Source organism: Sus scrofa, chromosome 12 (assembly GCF_000003025.6).
Source record: "Sus scrofa isolate TJ Tabasco breed Duroc chromosome 12, Sscrofa11.1, whole genome shotgun sequence".
Classification (NCBI taxonomy): domain Eukaryota; kingdom Metazoa; phylum Chordata; class Mammalia; order Artiodactyla; family Suidae; genus Sus; species Sus scrofa.
In genome coordinates, this window is record NC_010454.4 from 14,200,064 (window position 1) to 14,214,055 (window position 13,992).

General features: G+C 41.1%; 1 protein-coding gene across 1 annotated transcript in view; it reads left to right on the top strand.

Moving 5' to 3' along the window:
• The window catches only part of BPTF (bromodomain PHD finger transcription factor), a 141,868-nt gene that overhangs the window by 87,121 nt on the left and 40,755 nt on the right, over positions 1-13,992 (top strand). The window contains 5 exon segments of the mRNA XM_021068118.1: positions 46-2,356; positions 7,034-7,158; positions 8,133-8,261; positions 12,112-12,262; positions 13,023-13,065. Of these exon segments, the coding sequence (XP_020923777.1) occupies positions 46-2,356; positions 7,034-7,158; positions 8,133-8,261; positions 12,112-12,262; positions 13,023-13,065 (2,759 nt within the window).

The following is a 13,992-nucleotide window of genomic DNA, read 5'->3' on the forward strand; positions in this document are numbered from 1 at the left end:
TTTCAGAGTAAGAATTACATTTTTATAAATGTCTTTGTTTCACAGATATAAAAGAAGTTTTAGATTCTGACAATGATAAATCCTTTAAGGAAGAGCCAATGGAAATAGATGATGATGTGAAAACAGAGTCACGTATAAATTGTCAGGAAAGTTCTCAAGTGGATGTGGTCAATGTCAGTGAGGGTTTTCATCTAAGGACTAGTTATAAAAAGAAAATCAAATCATCTAAACTAGATGGACTTCTTGAAAGGAGAATCAAACAGTTTACACTGGAAGAAAAACAACGCCACGACAAAATGAAGTTGGAGGGTGGAATTAAGGGTGTGGGGAAGACTTCTCCGAGTTCTTTGAAAAATCTGTCTGAGTTACCAGTACTAACAAAAGCAAAAGAAGGGTGTCAGAGTGACTTGCTCAGACAAGAGCAGAGCTCTAAGGCAAGTAATGATAAATCCGATGACTTGATTCGGGGATGTTCACAAAGTGATTCCTCAGTTCTTAGGATCAGTGATGCTGATCACACAGCAAACAAACTCTATCCAAAAGATCAAATGTTAGGTGACGTTTCCATTCAGAGCACAGAGACAAACGGTCAGAAACCACATTCTGCTCGAAGTGACGTAGATGAGAGTCTCTCTGAACCTGCCAGGAAAGACCAGGAACCTAGTAAGAGTAAGCCAAAAGGAAGTGATTTTCTCCTTAATGACTCTAAATTAGCCAGTGCAGATGAAATTGGTACTTTGATCTATAAGAACAAAAAACCACTCACACAGGAGGATAATGACAGCCTTGTTTCTCCTTCCCAGAGCCCTTTACTTCCATCGGTACCTAAGAGTACTGATGACAGAGATACCCCATCTCTGTCAAAAGCAATAGACTTTGAAGGAAAGCTGGGATGTGACTCTGAATATAATAGCACTTTGGAAAATAGTTCTGATACTATGTCTATTCAAGACAGCAGTGAAGAAGATATGATTGTTCAGAACAGCAATGAAAGTATTTCTGAACAGTTAATAACTCAAGAACAAGGTGTGGAAGGCTTGGAACCATTGAAACGTGACTTTGGTTCAGATAAGTCCACTGGAAACTATGACAGCAGGCTGCAGGGCAGGGTAAATGAAGCAAATGGTAAAAAACCAAGTCAAGATCAGAAATTAGAGGAGAGACCAGCTAATAAATGTATTGATCAGACAAATCTGAAAAGTGTCACTGACAAAAAGAATAATGAAAACCGAGAGTCTGAAAAGAAAGGACAGAAAGCAAGTACCTTTCAAATAAATGGAAAAGATAATAAACCTATAGCGTATTTGAAAGGTGAACGCTTGAAAGAGATCTCTGAGAGTAAAGTAGGAAGTGGTGACATTGAACCAAAGGTTAATAATATAAATAAAATAATTCCTGAGAATGATCTTAAACCTTTGACTGTTAAAGAATCTGCTGTAAAGCCATTCATGAATGGCGATGTCATCATGGAAGATTTTAATGAAAAAAACAACTTGGAAACAAAATCCCGTTTACTGAGATCTTCAGATGCTGAAGGCGACTATCAAGATAGCCCAGAGTCCCTGCCATCAGCCAGGGGGTCTGAGAGCGCACAAGCCACCACGCCTCCGCCCTCTTGTCCAGAAAGCAGTTCAGCCAGTCAGGTGGAAGATATGGAAATTGAAACCTCGGAAGTTAAGAAAGTTACGTCGTCGCCTCTTACTTCTGGAGAAGAGTCTAACCTCAGTAACGATTTTATTGATGAAAACGGCCTGCCCACCCACAAAGATGAAAATGTCAGTGGAGAATCTAAAAGAAAAACAGTCATCACAGAAGTCACCACCAGGACCTCCACAGTGGCCACAGAGTCAAAGACCGTAATTAAGGTAGCCAAAGGTGATAAGCAGACTGTGGTTTCTTCCACAGAAAATTGTGCCAAGTCCACGGTCACAACCACCACCACCACTGTAACAAAGCTGTCCACGCCCTCCTCAGGCAGCAGTGTGGACATCATCTCTGTGAAGGAGCAGAGCAAAACTGTCGTCACCACGACAGTGACAGACTCACTGACCACCGCAGGAGGCACTCTGGTAACGTCTATGACTGTGAGCAAAGAATATTCCACCAGAGACAAAGTGAAACTCATGAAATTTTCAAGACCCAAGAAGACTCGTTCAGGTACAGCTCTGCCCTCATACAGAAAATTTATCACCAAGAGCAGCAAGAAGAGCATATTTGTTTTGCCTAATGATGACTTAAAAAAGTTGGCCAGAAAAGCAGGAATCCGAGAAGTCCCTTATTTTAATTACAATGCAAAACCTGCCTTGGACATATGGCCGTATCCTTCTCCTAGACCAACCTTTGGTATCACCTGGAGGTACGTACTTTAAAATGTATTCGGGGGACGGAGAACGTTTTTAAAGAATTATCTAATAAGGATATCTCACTTATGAGATAATAGAAATAAGACAGGGAAATACATATTTAATGGGCAGAGTTAGTAATGGAAATAAGGTACAGAGAATTTTTTAACTTGGCCAACTTAAGGGGAAATGTTTAAAGACTGAAAATGTAAAGGAATCCTTTAAAATGAACTCAACTTCACTTTTCACAAGACAAAAGAAATGTGTCAAACAGTTGTGGTTTAACCTTCCAAGTTGTTGCATGTGTTTACTCTGGGAGTGAGAGAGAATCAGAGAATTGGGTAATCACCAACTCTTTGGACTGTTTGTATTTTATTTCTTTTAGGTAATTCATAAAAACAGAAGACATAGGAAACACACCTATAAATCACGCAAGGTTCATCGTAATGTGGAATAGTCCCAGTGGAATTTATTTGCATGATAAACATCTGTTTTGGAGTTCTCTGTTATTTACGTGAGAGAAGATATTCTCTGAGATTCCTTTGAGATTTTGTTTTAAACCCAGAAATAGTCTTAATTTTAAATTTTCTGGGCAGCGAGCATTAAGTACATAGTGTTGGCAGTTGGAAGATCGTGGCGTTTTATATTGGGAAAGGATCTTAGAAATTCTTACCTTTTATAGATGCATAATAATTTGCCTCTGGCCACAGAGGGACTAAGTTAGGAATAGCGCCTGGTTTCCCTGAATCCTAAACCCCAGTCCAGTACTTTATCTGCTGTATCCCATTTCACATATTTGTCCTTGCTTTGTCCTTTTTCATGTCCTCGTCTTTTTGTCTTTTCTCCCTTACAATTGAAAAGGATGGAACATGAACTTCGAAGACCTAAGGGTTCTGTGGGGCATGCGTCGGAACCAGGAACGGTCTTGGTTGCCTTTAGATGTCGCTAGGATCCTGCTATTAAATGACGTCAGCAGGTTCCTAACTCCGTTTCACTTTAGGCTTCATCGCTATGTGTCTTTAGCGTGGTTCTAGTTTCTTTAAGTTAAAGTCATACTTTTTTTGTTTCCTTTATATTCCAGTTAGCAGGTATTTAAAAAAAAAAAAAAGACTGTAACTGAGTGCTCTCTATAAAGGAATTAATTAAATGACCAGTCGTAGTTGGTAACTGAGTGCTCTCTATAAAAGAATTAATTAAATGACCAGTCATAGTTGGTTTAACCAAGTTTTTAATAACTCGTCTTTTGATTTGAATTAAGATATCATCAATCCATTACACATTCAATAGAGACAGCTGAAAAGTACAATTTCTCTGCAGGGCCTGCAATGAAGGATTTGCAGAATCCTGCAGGGAATCAAGGAACTCTTCATTACAGTTCATGGATTTGTAGGATTACTCTGCACTTTTCTGCTTTCTTCATTGAGAGCGGTCCCAAAATGTATCCTTGACTGTCCTGCAGGTAACTTCTTTCCCACTGGAAAAGTTACTATGTACAAATACTTTAATTAAAGTGACCTGACAGGTGTGGAGGCCGACCTTTCTGCTCTTTTCTATTCTGAAACGGAAGGGAGGCTTGACTGGGGAAGCACCGTTCTCTGAGCCAGTTCTGTTCACGTGTTGCCCAGGGCCCTTTTCTGCACTGCTGGGTTTCAGAAGCCTTGTATTATGTTTTAATATGCACTGGGGGCACAGTTTGTGTCTGTTTAGTTAATTTCTCATTTTTTAATGGAAGGAAATACCTTTCCGTACATTTTAAGCAGATATTGCCTTCAGGTTTATGCTGACGTCTTAATTTGCTGAAACTGAGAAAAATATAATCCCTTCTGTAATGGAGGCATGGGTAAAGATGCAAATTATTCTTGACTTTAGAATGCATTTAAAAAAATGTATCGCTATGAAAACCATGCATGTGAAATGCATTTTTCTACTTACACTTGAATAAAATATGTCAGATGCTTAGAGTAGGAGCTAAGAATGCCAAAGGCGCATGTTTGGTTTTTATTAATTTAATGTTAAGGCTGAGCGGTATTGAAAACGTGAAACTTGTCTCATTGACTTGTAGGTCCTCCTTTTCCCTCCACACTGTCCATTCCCTTCCTCCCCTTTCCCCAGGCTCTGATTCTGTGTTTCATGATCGCTTTGAACCAGTAGGATTCCCCACGGTGCCGTCAGAAGGACCCTCCTCAAATGCAGATCCATCCTGTGAATATTCTGACTGAGCTGAGCAAGCATTTAGAGAGGACATGTTAACTTCTGCAGGGCTGGAAGGGGAAAGTATGGGTCACTTGTACACCGCATCTCTCAGAAGTCCTTCCCTTTCACACCCATGCAAAACTGGCCACATTCCAGAGCTCTCCTTACAGACTGCCTCTGATGCTCTTTAATCCTTGCATTTGGTGCAGCACATTCTGGCTCCTGCCTTCCTCTCTCGTGCCAACTTCATCTCTTGTTGCACCTCCACAACCTTCCTGCAGCCACAGCACAGCGAATGTGGTTACTAGGAAGAAGTGCGTGCTCTTGTACCGCTGCCTCCTAAGCACGTGTGCCTCCTAAGCACCTCTTGCCTTTGGTCAGCTGCCCCACACCCTGGTCCCCTGAGACTCCAGCAAAGCTCTCATCCCCGTTCTGGAGCCAAATCAGATACCCCTCTCTGTGCTTTCTTCTGTTACAGCTCCGGAGGATGCAGGGAGAGATTATAATCCATTTCTGTGTCCTCAGCCCCTTTCACATAGTTTAACACATAGAAGACATTCAAATATTTTTTTTTTAATGAGTAAATGAATGAACTGGCCCTAATGCACGCACAGCATGTGTTCCCCACCTAGTGTTGTTTCCATTGTAAGATAGAGATGCTTTAAAGTTGTGGTTTGTTGAGAGTGATTTTGGAGGAAGAAGAGAGAATGAGAAAAAAACTCTCTTTCCAAATAAATACTTGTTTTCTCTCCTGTGAGTCCCTAGTTCCCTACGCATTTCTGTAGGATGTGTGATCTGAAAGTGATAGATACTTTCCCCTTCTCAGGACCTCCCTGCACTAATTCACATTTGCCCGCCCTCTAATTTAAGAACTCTTCTGTCCCCGTCAGAGGATTCGCAGAGTGATAGCTCAGCTAAGAAAACAATGGTGTCCCAGGTGGAGATGGGAAGGTTAAAAGTTGCAGCACCGTTTAGGCCAGAGCTTTCCCTTTCTCACATTGTTCGTTTTTCCCACTTAACATTAAGAATGGAGAACATTGCTTTTCAAATACGAATTGTCTAAGATTTCCCTCATATACCTCTATTAGAGGAGGAATTACTTGCATTTTATAGGTTTTCTCCACACTACCGTCAGTCAGATATTTATTTAAGTATACGGAAATGTCAACAACGTATTTAATTTTGCAGAAACCACTGATAGAGAATTGACAGCCTAGGGCTGCTTTAAACTGTTCCACGGTTAACTCCATTTTAAGACGTGATATTCATTGCTATTGTAAATTCATTTGGAAATGTGTTTTCAATATTCTTTGTAAAGAATATCTGAAGTGTTCAGGAACTTTGCATACAGCACTTAGAAAAAAAACCTGAGCAGAGGTACCTTTGTCGCCTGAAGAGTGGCTCACAGAGGGATGTCCTTCTTAGTCATCGTGTCACAGGATTCCAGGACTACACTCGTTTTGTTGCTCCAGTGTTAGTGCGGCAGTATTCATCGTCCAGTAGTGCAGGTTTTACAGAACTTCCATTTGAATACAAAATCTCTGTCCATCTGGAAAGGTCTTACTGAATTTGTGAGGTCTTTTTGTTTTGCTTTTTGAGAAAATGTAAACATTTTCCATTTGTTTCAGCAAAAAGCAATCAGTTGAGATTTTATCCTTCTTTATCTGTTTTATCATATTAAGTCACACATTTATTTCTCTATATTTGCTCTCATTCATAGGTTTTCTAACACATACTTTGAAATTAGGCTAAATTTATAAAATCTTCATAAATTGTTGTTGTATCAGTCTTACAGTGAAACATCTTACAAATTTATATGGCATTTGAAGTGACTCCTGTGCCTTTTCATTTATTTTATTCTATTTTATTTTGTTTTTGTCCACACCAGTGGAATATGGAGGTTCCCAGTCCAGGGGTCGAGTCGGAGCTGTAGCCACCAGCCTACGCCAGAGCCACAGCAACCCTGGATCCAGGCTGCATCTGCAACCTACACCACAGCTGACGGCAACTGCCGGATCCTTAACCCACTGAGCAAGGCCAGGGATTGAACCTGCATCCTCGTGGATACTAGTCAGATTCGTTTCCACTGAGCCATGCCGGGAACTCCTATTTTTTTATTATTATTTTTAAAATTTATTTACTTATTTATTGGGCTGCACCTGTGGCATGTGGAAGTTCCCAGACCAGAGAGCAAACCTCTGCCGCAGTAGCAGATAGCACCACAGCTGCGGCAGCACTAGGTCCTTAACCACCTGCACCACACAGGAACTTTCACTCCAACCCCTTTTTAAATTGTTAGATGTTACCCTTAGGAACAAATGTTCATTTATTAAGGGACATAAAATAACCAAAGTACATGCAAAACCATATTGTAAATGTGGAAGTCATGATGTGGACAGAAGGGAGTCCTTCGTTGTGATAGAAAGTGTGGATGTGTGTGAGTGGGGGCGGGAGATAGAGAATATACATACATGGGTTTCCTCGGGTTTTTCTTTCAGGTATAGACTTCAGACCGTGAAGTCCTTAGCTGGAGTGAGCCTCATGTTGCGGTTGCTCTGGGCGAGTCTGCGATGGGATGACATGGCAGCCAAGGCTCCTCCAGGAGGAGGGACCACACGGACAGGTAAGGGGGTTTTATATGCTAGTTTCCATTTTCAAGAGAAAAATCACTTGACCCTTCAATTTAAGAATGTCTGTTATTTATTAAAATGCAATGCCTAGTGCTTTGAAAGTGCAGCTTTGCTAAAGTTTGGCAGCACATGCTTGAAAATCCTGGAGGCTGGATAGAGGATTATAAAGTGAGTCACTAACGTGTGAACCAGTGTGAATTTTTAAAAGATAGTTCTTACTGTAGAGTATAAATCATTTACACTGGCACTTCTGGAACCTTGTGCTTGCTGCTGCTTTCCTAGGGTTTTTATTATTTGGACTGAATTTTGCCACCAGGAACAAAGCTGCCTCCAATAGCATTTCACTCAGTTAAAACATTTTAAAAAAAAAAAAAACAGCAAAAAACAAAAACAGGTGTTCCTGTCATGGCACAGCGGAAACGAATCCGACTAGGAACTATGAGGTTGCAGGTTCGATCCCTGGCCTTGCTCAGCAGGTTAAGGATCCAGCGTTGCTGTGTAGGTCGCAGACATGGCTTGGATCCCCTGTTGCTGTGGCTGTGGTGTAGGCCGGCAGCTATAGCTCTGATTAGACCCCTAGCCTGGTAAACTCCATATGCCAAAGCTGTAGCCCTAAAAAGCAAAGAAAAAAAAAAAAAGCGAAGGAATTCTCTTGGGGCACAGTAGGTTAAGGATCCCAGGTTGTCACTGCAGCATCTTGGGTGGCTGCTGTGGCACAGGTTCTATCCGTAGCCTGGGAACTTCCACATGCCGGGGGTGTGACTGGAAAAAAATTTTTTTTCTTTCAGGGAGGAGGAAACTCGGTATCGTCGCTCTCTAGCGATGGTGCTGTGGTTGTTCATTAAGCAAACGTTTCCAAAGATTTATTCTATGCGTGTCTCTTTTTTTAAACTCTCAGATGCTGTACCTTTTTAGTCTCAGAATATTTTGGGTTGTTATTAATACTATGTGAATTAAATCACCATAGAAACATCTGAAACTGAAATCACAACAACAGAAATAATTAAGAGGCGAGATGTTGGTCCTTATGGCATTCGATCTGAATATTGTATCAGGAAAATAATTTGCCCCATTGGCGTTCCAGAAGCACCAAAAGGTAAGAAATAGAAAGAATTCTCTTCTATCATTAGTCACCTGTTAGCCATATCTTATGAACTAAAATTTGATTATAATTAACTCTTTATTCAGCTTTTGGAAAAAAACCTCTTTTGTCACAAACTATTCTATTTTTAAAATAGGGTTTAGGTAATAAACACAGCAAGATTCCACTGGATACACGGTGCTGCCGGCAGTCACGGGCCAAGCAAAGGAAGGGTACAAAGAGCTGTAGTAATCCCTCTTATGATTCAGATGTAGGATGTTTCCGGGTGGCAGAGCAGGTTAAGGATCGGACGTTGTCACCACTGTGACTCTGGTTACTGCTGTGGTATGGGTTCAGTGCCTGGCCTAGCCACCATGAGGCTATATTTAAAAAAAAAAAAAAAAAGTGGGGAGCAGAGTTCCCATTATGGCGCAGCGGAAACGAATCCGACTAGGAACCATGAGGTTGCGGGTTTGATCCCTGCCCTTGCTCAGTGGGTTAAGGATCTGGTGTTGCCATGAGCTGTGGTGTAGGTTGCAGACGTGGCTCGGATCCCGCGTTGCTATGGCTCTGGCGTAGGCCGGTGGCTACAGCTCTGATTGGACCCCTAGCCTGGGAACCTCCATATGCTACGGGAGCGGCCCAAGAAATGGCAAAAAGACCAAAAAAAAAAAAAAAAGTGTGGAGCAGTGTATGACACCAAACCGTCAGCATCGAAGTGGCAACCTTTGCTTTCTGGTTGTAGTCCTATAACACGCTGCAGAATCTGACACCTCAGTAGTCACTGAAGCTTTGTTGACTCAAGGGTTAGAGCTATTTTGTAATACTTCAGAGCTCGGGGTAGAAATAACCTAAGCAGCATAAAAAATTACTCAGGAAAGGGAGTTCCTGTTGTGGCGCAGCGGAAACAAATCCAACTAGTATCCATGAGGATGTGGGTTTGATCCTTGGCCTTGCTCAGTGGGTTGAGGATCTGGTATTGCCATGAACTGTGGTGTAGGTTGCAGATGTGGCTCAGATTCTGAGTTCCTGTAGCTGTGGCTGTGGTGTAGGCGGGCAGCTGCAGCTCTGATCCTACCCCTAGCCTGGGAACCTCTATGTGCCGCAGGTGTGCCCCTCAAAAGCAAAAAAAATAAAAATAAAAAAAAAATTACTCAGGAAACATTTATGGACACCTATATGATAAATACTATGTGGCCAGTACATAGAAGATTGAGATTCAGTCCCTGTTCTGAAGGAAGCCAAGAAAAGGTGATAGGATGCTCTACCTGAGAATCCAAACCATTAACATGAGAAAGAGTCCAATAAGGTGTCCAGATTAAAGATATAAATAGGCAAAAATCAATAATTTAATTTTGTATGTACAATAAAGCTATCTAGGAAAAAAATGTTAAGAAGTGTGTGCAGAGAAACTGCTGTCTCTAGGTAGAAGCTTACCACTTTATAGAACTTAATTGTCCCCAAATGTGTAATTTAATTTTTGAATCTTGATTGAATTAACTCAGAAGTTTAACTTGGAGAATAAATGACTGAAATGGCTTTTTTGAAAAGAGTACCAAAAAGGGAGTCCCAGTCGTAGTAGATGATAAAATATTAGTAAAGTTAAAACAGTGTTGGAGGCCTCACTCAGTGGGTTAAGGATCCGGCCTTGCAGTGAGCTGTGGTGCAGTTCGCAGACACGGCTCAGATCCCGCATTGCTGTGGCTGTGGTGTAGGCCAGCAGCTGTAGCTCCAATTCGAACCCTAGCAGGGGAACCTCCATATGCCAGGGGTTTGGCCCTAAAAAGAAAAAACAAAAAACAAACAAAAAAAGAACTTCAAGGTACTTCTCCAGAGAGTCTCAAATGTTAATTTTTTCAACTCTTCTTTTTTCTATACTTCACTACATATTAAATGACACTTTATACCTAATACAGCAGGACAATCTTAACTACATATAGCTTTAGATGGTACAACACTACATTAATGTTTGGGTGGTAAGAGTCTATTTTCAAGTCTAAAGTTTGCAGAAATGTGTACTGATCTTTGACATTTACTACATTCATCCTGTGTATCAATGTGACGTTTAAAATTATCAGGATATTTTGACATTCTGTCTGTATTTAGCAACAAATTTGCATTTTTGATGTGATACAACAAAGGCTTTAATGTGATTTTTATTAGGTGATTTTGCATTTTTTTCGTTACTGTTATATTTTATCTAACCTGGCAGAATGACTCATTTTATGTCATTGTGTTAGTGTTGGGAGTAATTGTGGGAAGTGTTGAAATAGAGTTACTGTATTTGTGATTATAATTTTATGGGCTGTTTGCATTTGGTAGAAACCTTCCCATCAGTATGGAAAACTAAGAAAATTGCTTTCTACTGTACAATCTGGCAGTCATCATAGATTAAAGCTTATTTTTCTGTGAATAAAACTTTATTCAGTAAAGCACTATTCTTTAAAGTGAAAAAGAAAAAAAACCAGTGTTGGAGTTCCCATCATGGCTCAGTGGTTAACAAACCCAACGAGTATCCATGCGGACGTGGGTTTGATCCCTGGCCTTGCGCAGTGTGTTAAGGATCCAGTATTGCTGTGACTGTGGTGTAGGCCGGCGGCTACAGCTCCTATTTGATCCCTAGCCTGGGAATCTCCGTATGCCACAGGTGAGGCCCTAAAAAGACAAAAACAAAAAACAAAAAACAAAACAAACCAAAAACAAACACAATGTTGCCCTGGAGTAGGAATACACAGCTCAGTTGCTAGACAGAGAAACTGAAGGTCACAGGAGGCCTTCCTGACCAGTCTTCAGTCTTGGCCCCACCGCCATCGATGCAAACCCCTGCAGTCTCTTGCATCACTTTTCTTACGTCATTTCATACAACCCAGTCCTACTGCTGTTTCTGTTTCCTTCTTTTGCTTCCCTGTGATTCTACTGCTTCCCTGTTTCCTGAGCATATGGGAAGGTTCATTGCTTGTCTGTCCCTATTTTTACTTTCAAAATCTTGTCATTGGGAGACTACATCTATTCTTCATAGTTTCAGATCCCTCCTTTACGTTGGTAGTTCTCCAACCCCTCTTCTTGGTGATGGGGAAATACAGGTTGCCAGAGTTGTACATGCATGACAAGGACACCCAGCCCAACTGGGAGGAATATATGATGCTGCTGCTGCTGCTGCTTTTTTTTTTTTTTTTTTTTTTTTTATCTTTGTAGGGCCCCTCCTGTGGCATATGAAGGTTCCCAGGCTAGGGGTCAAATCAGAGCTGTAGCTCCTGGCCTGCGCCAGAGCCATAGCAACACCAGATCCAAACCTCGTCTGCAACCTACACCACAGTTCACAGCAACGCCACATCCCCGACCCACTGATGGAGGCCAGGTATCAAACCCACAGTGCCATGGATAATAGTTGGATTTGTTTTCGCTGTGCCACAGTGGGAGCTCCATAGGATGCTTGTTGGAGGAAGTTGTGTCCATGTTGCAGTCTGAAGGATGAATTAGGTGTTAGTCAGATGAGGGGAGGGGGCTAGGGCTAGTGTTGCAGGCAGAGGGAATAGGCTGTGTAAAGGTCCACAGGGCGTTTGTATCAGGGCTAGCAAACCACGGCTCCTGAGCCCTGCCCACCATCTGGTTGTGTTAGTAAAGTTGGATTGGAACACAGCCACCCTCACTCACTTGTGTACTATCTGTGACTACTTTTCTGATACAAAGGCAGAGTTGAGACGTTGTAACAGACCATCTGGTCTACATCGTCTGAAGTATTTCCCATCTGGCCCTTTAAGAAACATTTGCGGATCTCTGCTTTTCGTGATTTAAGAAGAAATGCCAGAAATTCTATGATTTTAGAAGCTGTATTGCTTAAAATACTCTGATTTCTTTTCCAAAGAAACACCTACACCTCAGAGAAAAGGCCTTCGATCGAGTGCATTGCGGCCGAAGAGACCAGAAACACCCAAGCAAACTGGCCCTGTCATTATTGAAACCTGGGTAGCAGAGGAAGAGTTGGAATTATGGGAGATCAGGGCGTTTGCTGAGAGGTAAGGAAGTGGTTAACATGTGACAGATATTTCAGAATGAAAGAATTACCCCTGTTAATAGTTTATTCGGTATGTCCTAATTTTCCTCCACCTTTTAATTTACTATGTGTTGTTTATTCAAGTCCTCTAATTTTTTGAGTTATTATGCATTTGTCAGTTTCTAATTATCTTAATTTTATTTTTACATTGAAATAATTTTATGCTTTTTGTAGGGTATGAAATTTAACCAGATTTCACTTAATATTAGGTGCCAGATGCCTGATAGGATATAGGCATATTCATTTTATTGTGCTTTGCAGATACTGTGTTTTTTACAGTGAATTTTTTTTTTTTTTTTTTTTTTTTAAAGGGCTGTAAGTGCGGCACATGGAAGTTCCCAGCCTAGGGGTCCAGTTGGAGGTGCAGCCGCCGGCCTGCACCACAGCTCACGCAATGCTGGATCCTTAACCCACTGAGCAAGGCCAGGGATGGAACTGGCGTCCTCATGGATGCTAGTTGGGTTCGTTAACTGCTGAGCCACGACGGGAACTCCTCATTAAGGTATTTTTAAATTAAAGTATGTATATTGGTTTTTTAGACAGAATGCTCTTGCATACTTGATAGACTATGTGTAGCGTAAACATAACTTTTACCTGCACTGGGAAACAAATTCACATGACTTGCTTTATTGCAATATTTGCTTTATTGCTGTGGTCTGGAACCAAACCCACAGTATGGTATGCCTATAGCTTCTGATATGTTCCTCCTTTTTTCTCTGCAGAGTGGAGAAAGAAAAGGCACAAGCAGTTGAGCAACAGGCTAAGGTTAGTGAACAGAAGAAGGCAGAGGACTTCAAGGCCCAAATGGAGGCTCACCTCAAACAGCAGCGGTTGGCTGCCCAGCAGGTGGGGGAGTTGGTCCCAGTCCCACCTGGCAACAAATTGACATTTTTAGCCAAATTCATGCACACTAAAAGCACAGTTGTACTTCCCAAAGCATCTCACATATATCTTCATTTCAGTACTTAAAAATACTGTGTGCTTATCCCAAGCTCTGATTTTGTAAAAGGTGTATGTACGTATTTGAAGAACAATGTTTGGAATATGATGTCACTTCTCTTTATAATTCAGTGTTTGGTTTCTAGCGATCATTTTTTTCATGCAGAAATCCCAATCCATAAAATCTCTGTAGTCTATGAAAAGCAAATTGTATTAAAACCACGATTTTGTTGTAATTGGTGGTTATCAGGCTACTGTGGTGTCTTGGTATCTCCTACTATGATGCACCATATGTGCCTGACTAATTAGGGACCCACATAAGAGATAGTTACCCTTTCATTCTGTAAAGAAGATACCGTAAAAGTATTTAGCCAGACTTGAATATATAAACTTTCAAGATATAGATAAAACAGAAATTTAAAAAGCAGGTATCATTAGCTTAATAATACTTAAAAATTATATAATTACTTAAAAATTACATATTATATAAAGAAATTAAAGTTTATTTTACACTTTTTCCTCACATATTATAAAATATTTTCTCAAGTTCTTAGATATTTTCTTCTTTTTTGGGGTCTTTTTATGGCCACTCTCTCAGCATATGGAAGTTCTCAGGCTGGGGGTCAAATCCCAGTTGTAGCTGCCGGCCTCTGCCACAGCCATAGCAATGCAGGATCCGAGCCTTGTCTGTAACCTCCGCCACAGCTCACGGCAGTGCCAGATCCCCGCCCCACTGAGCGAGGCCAGGGATGG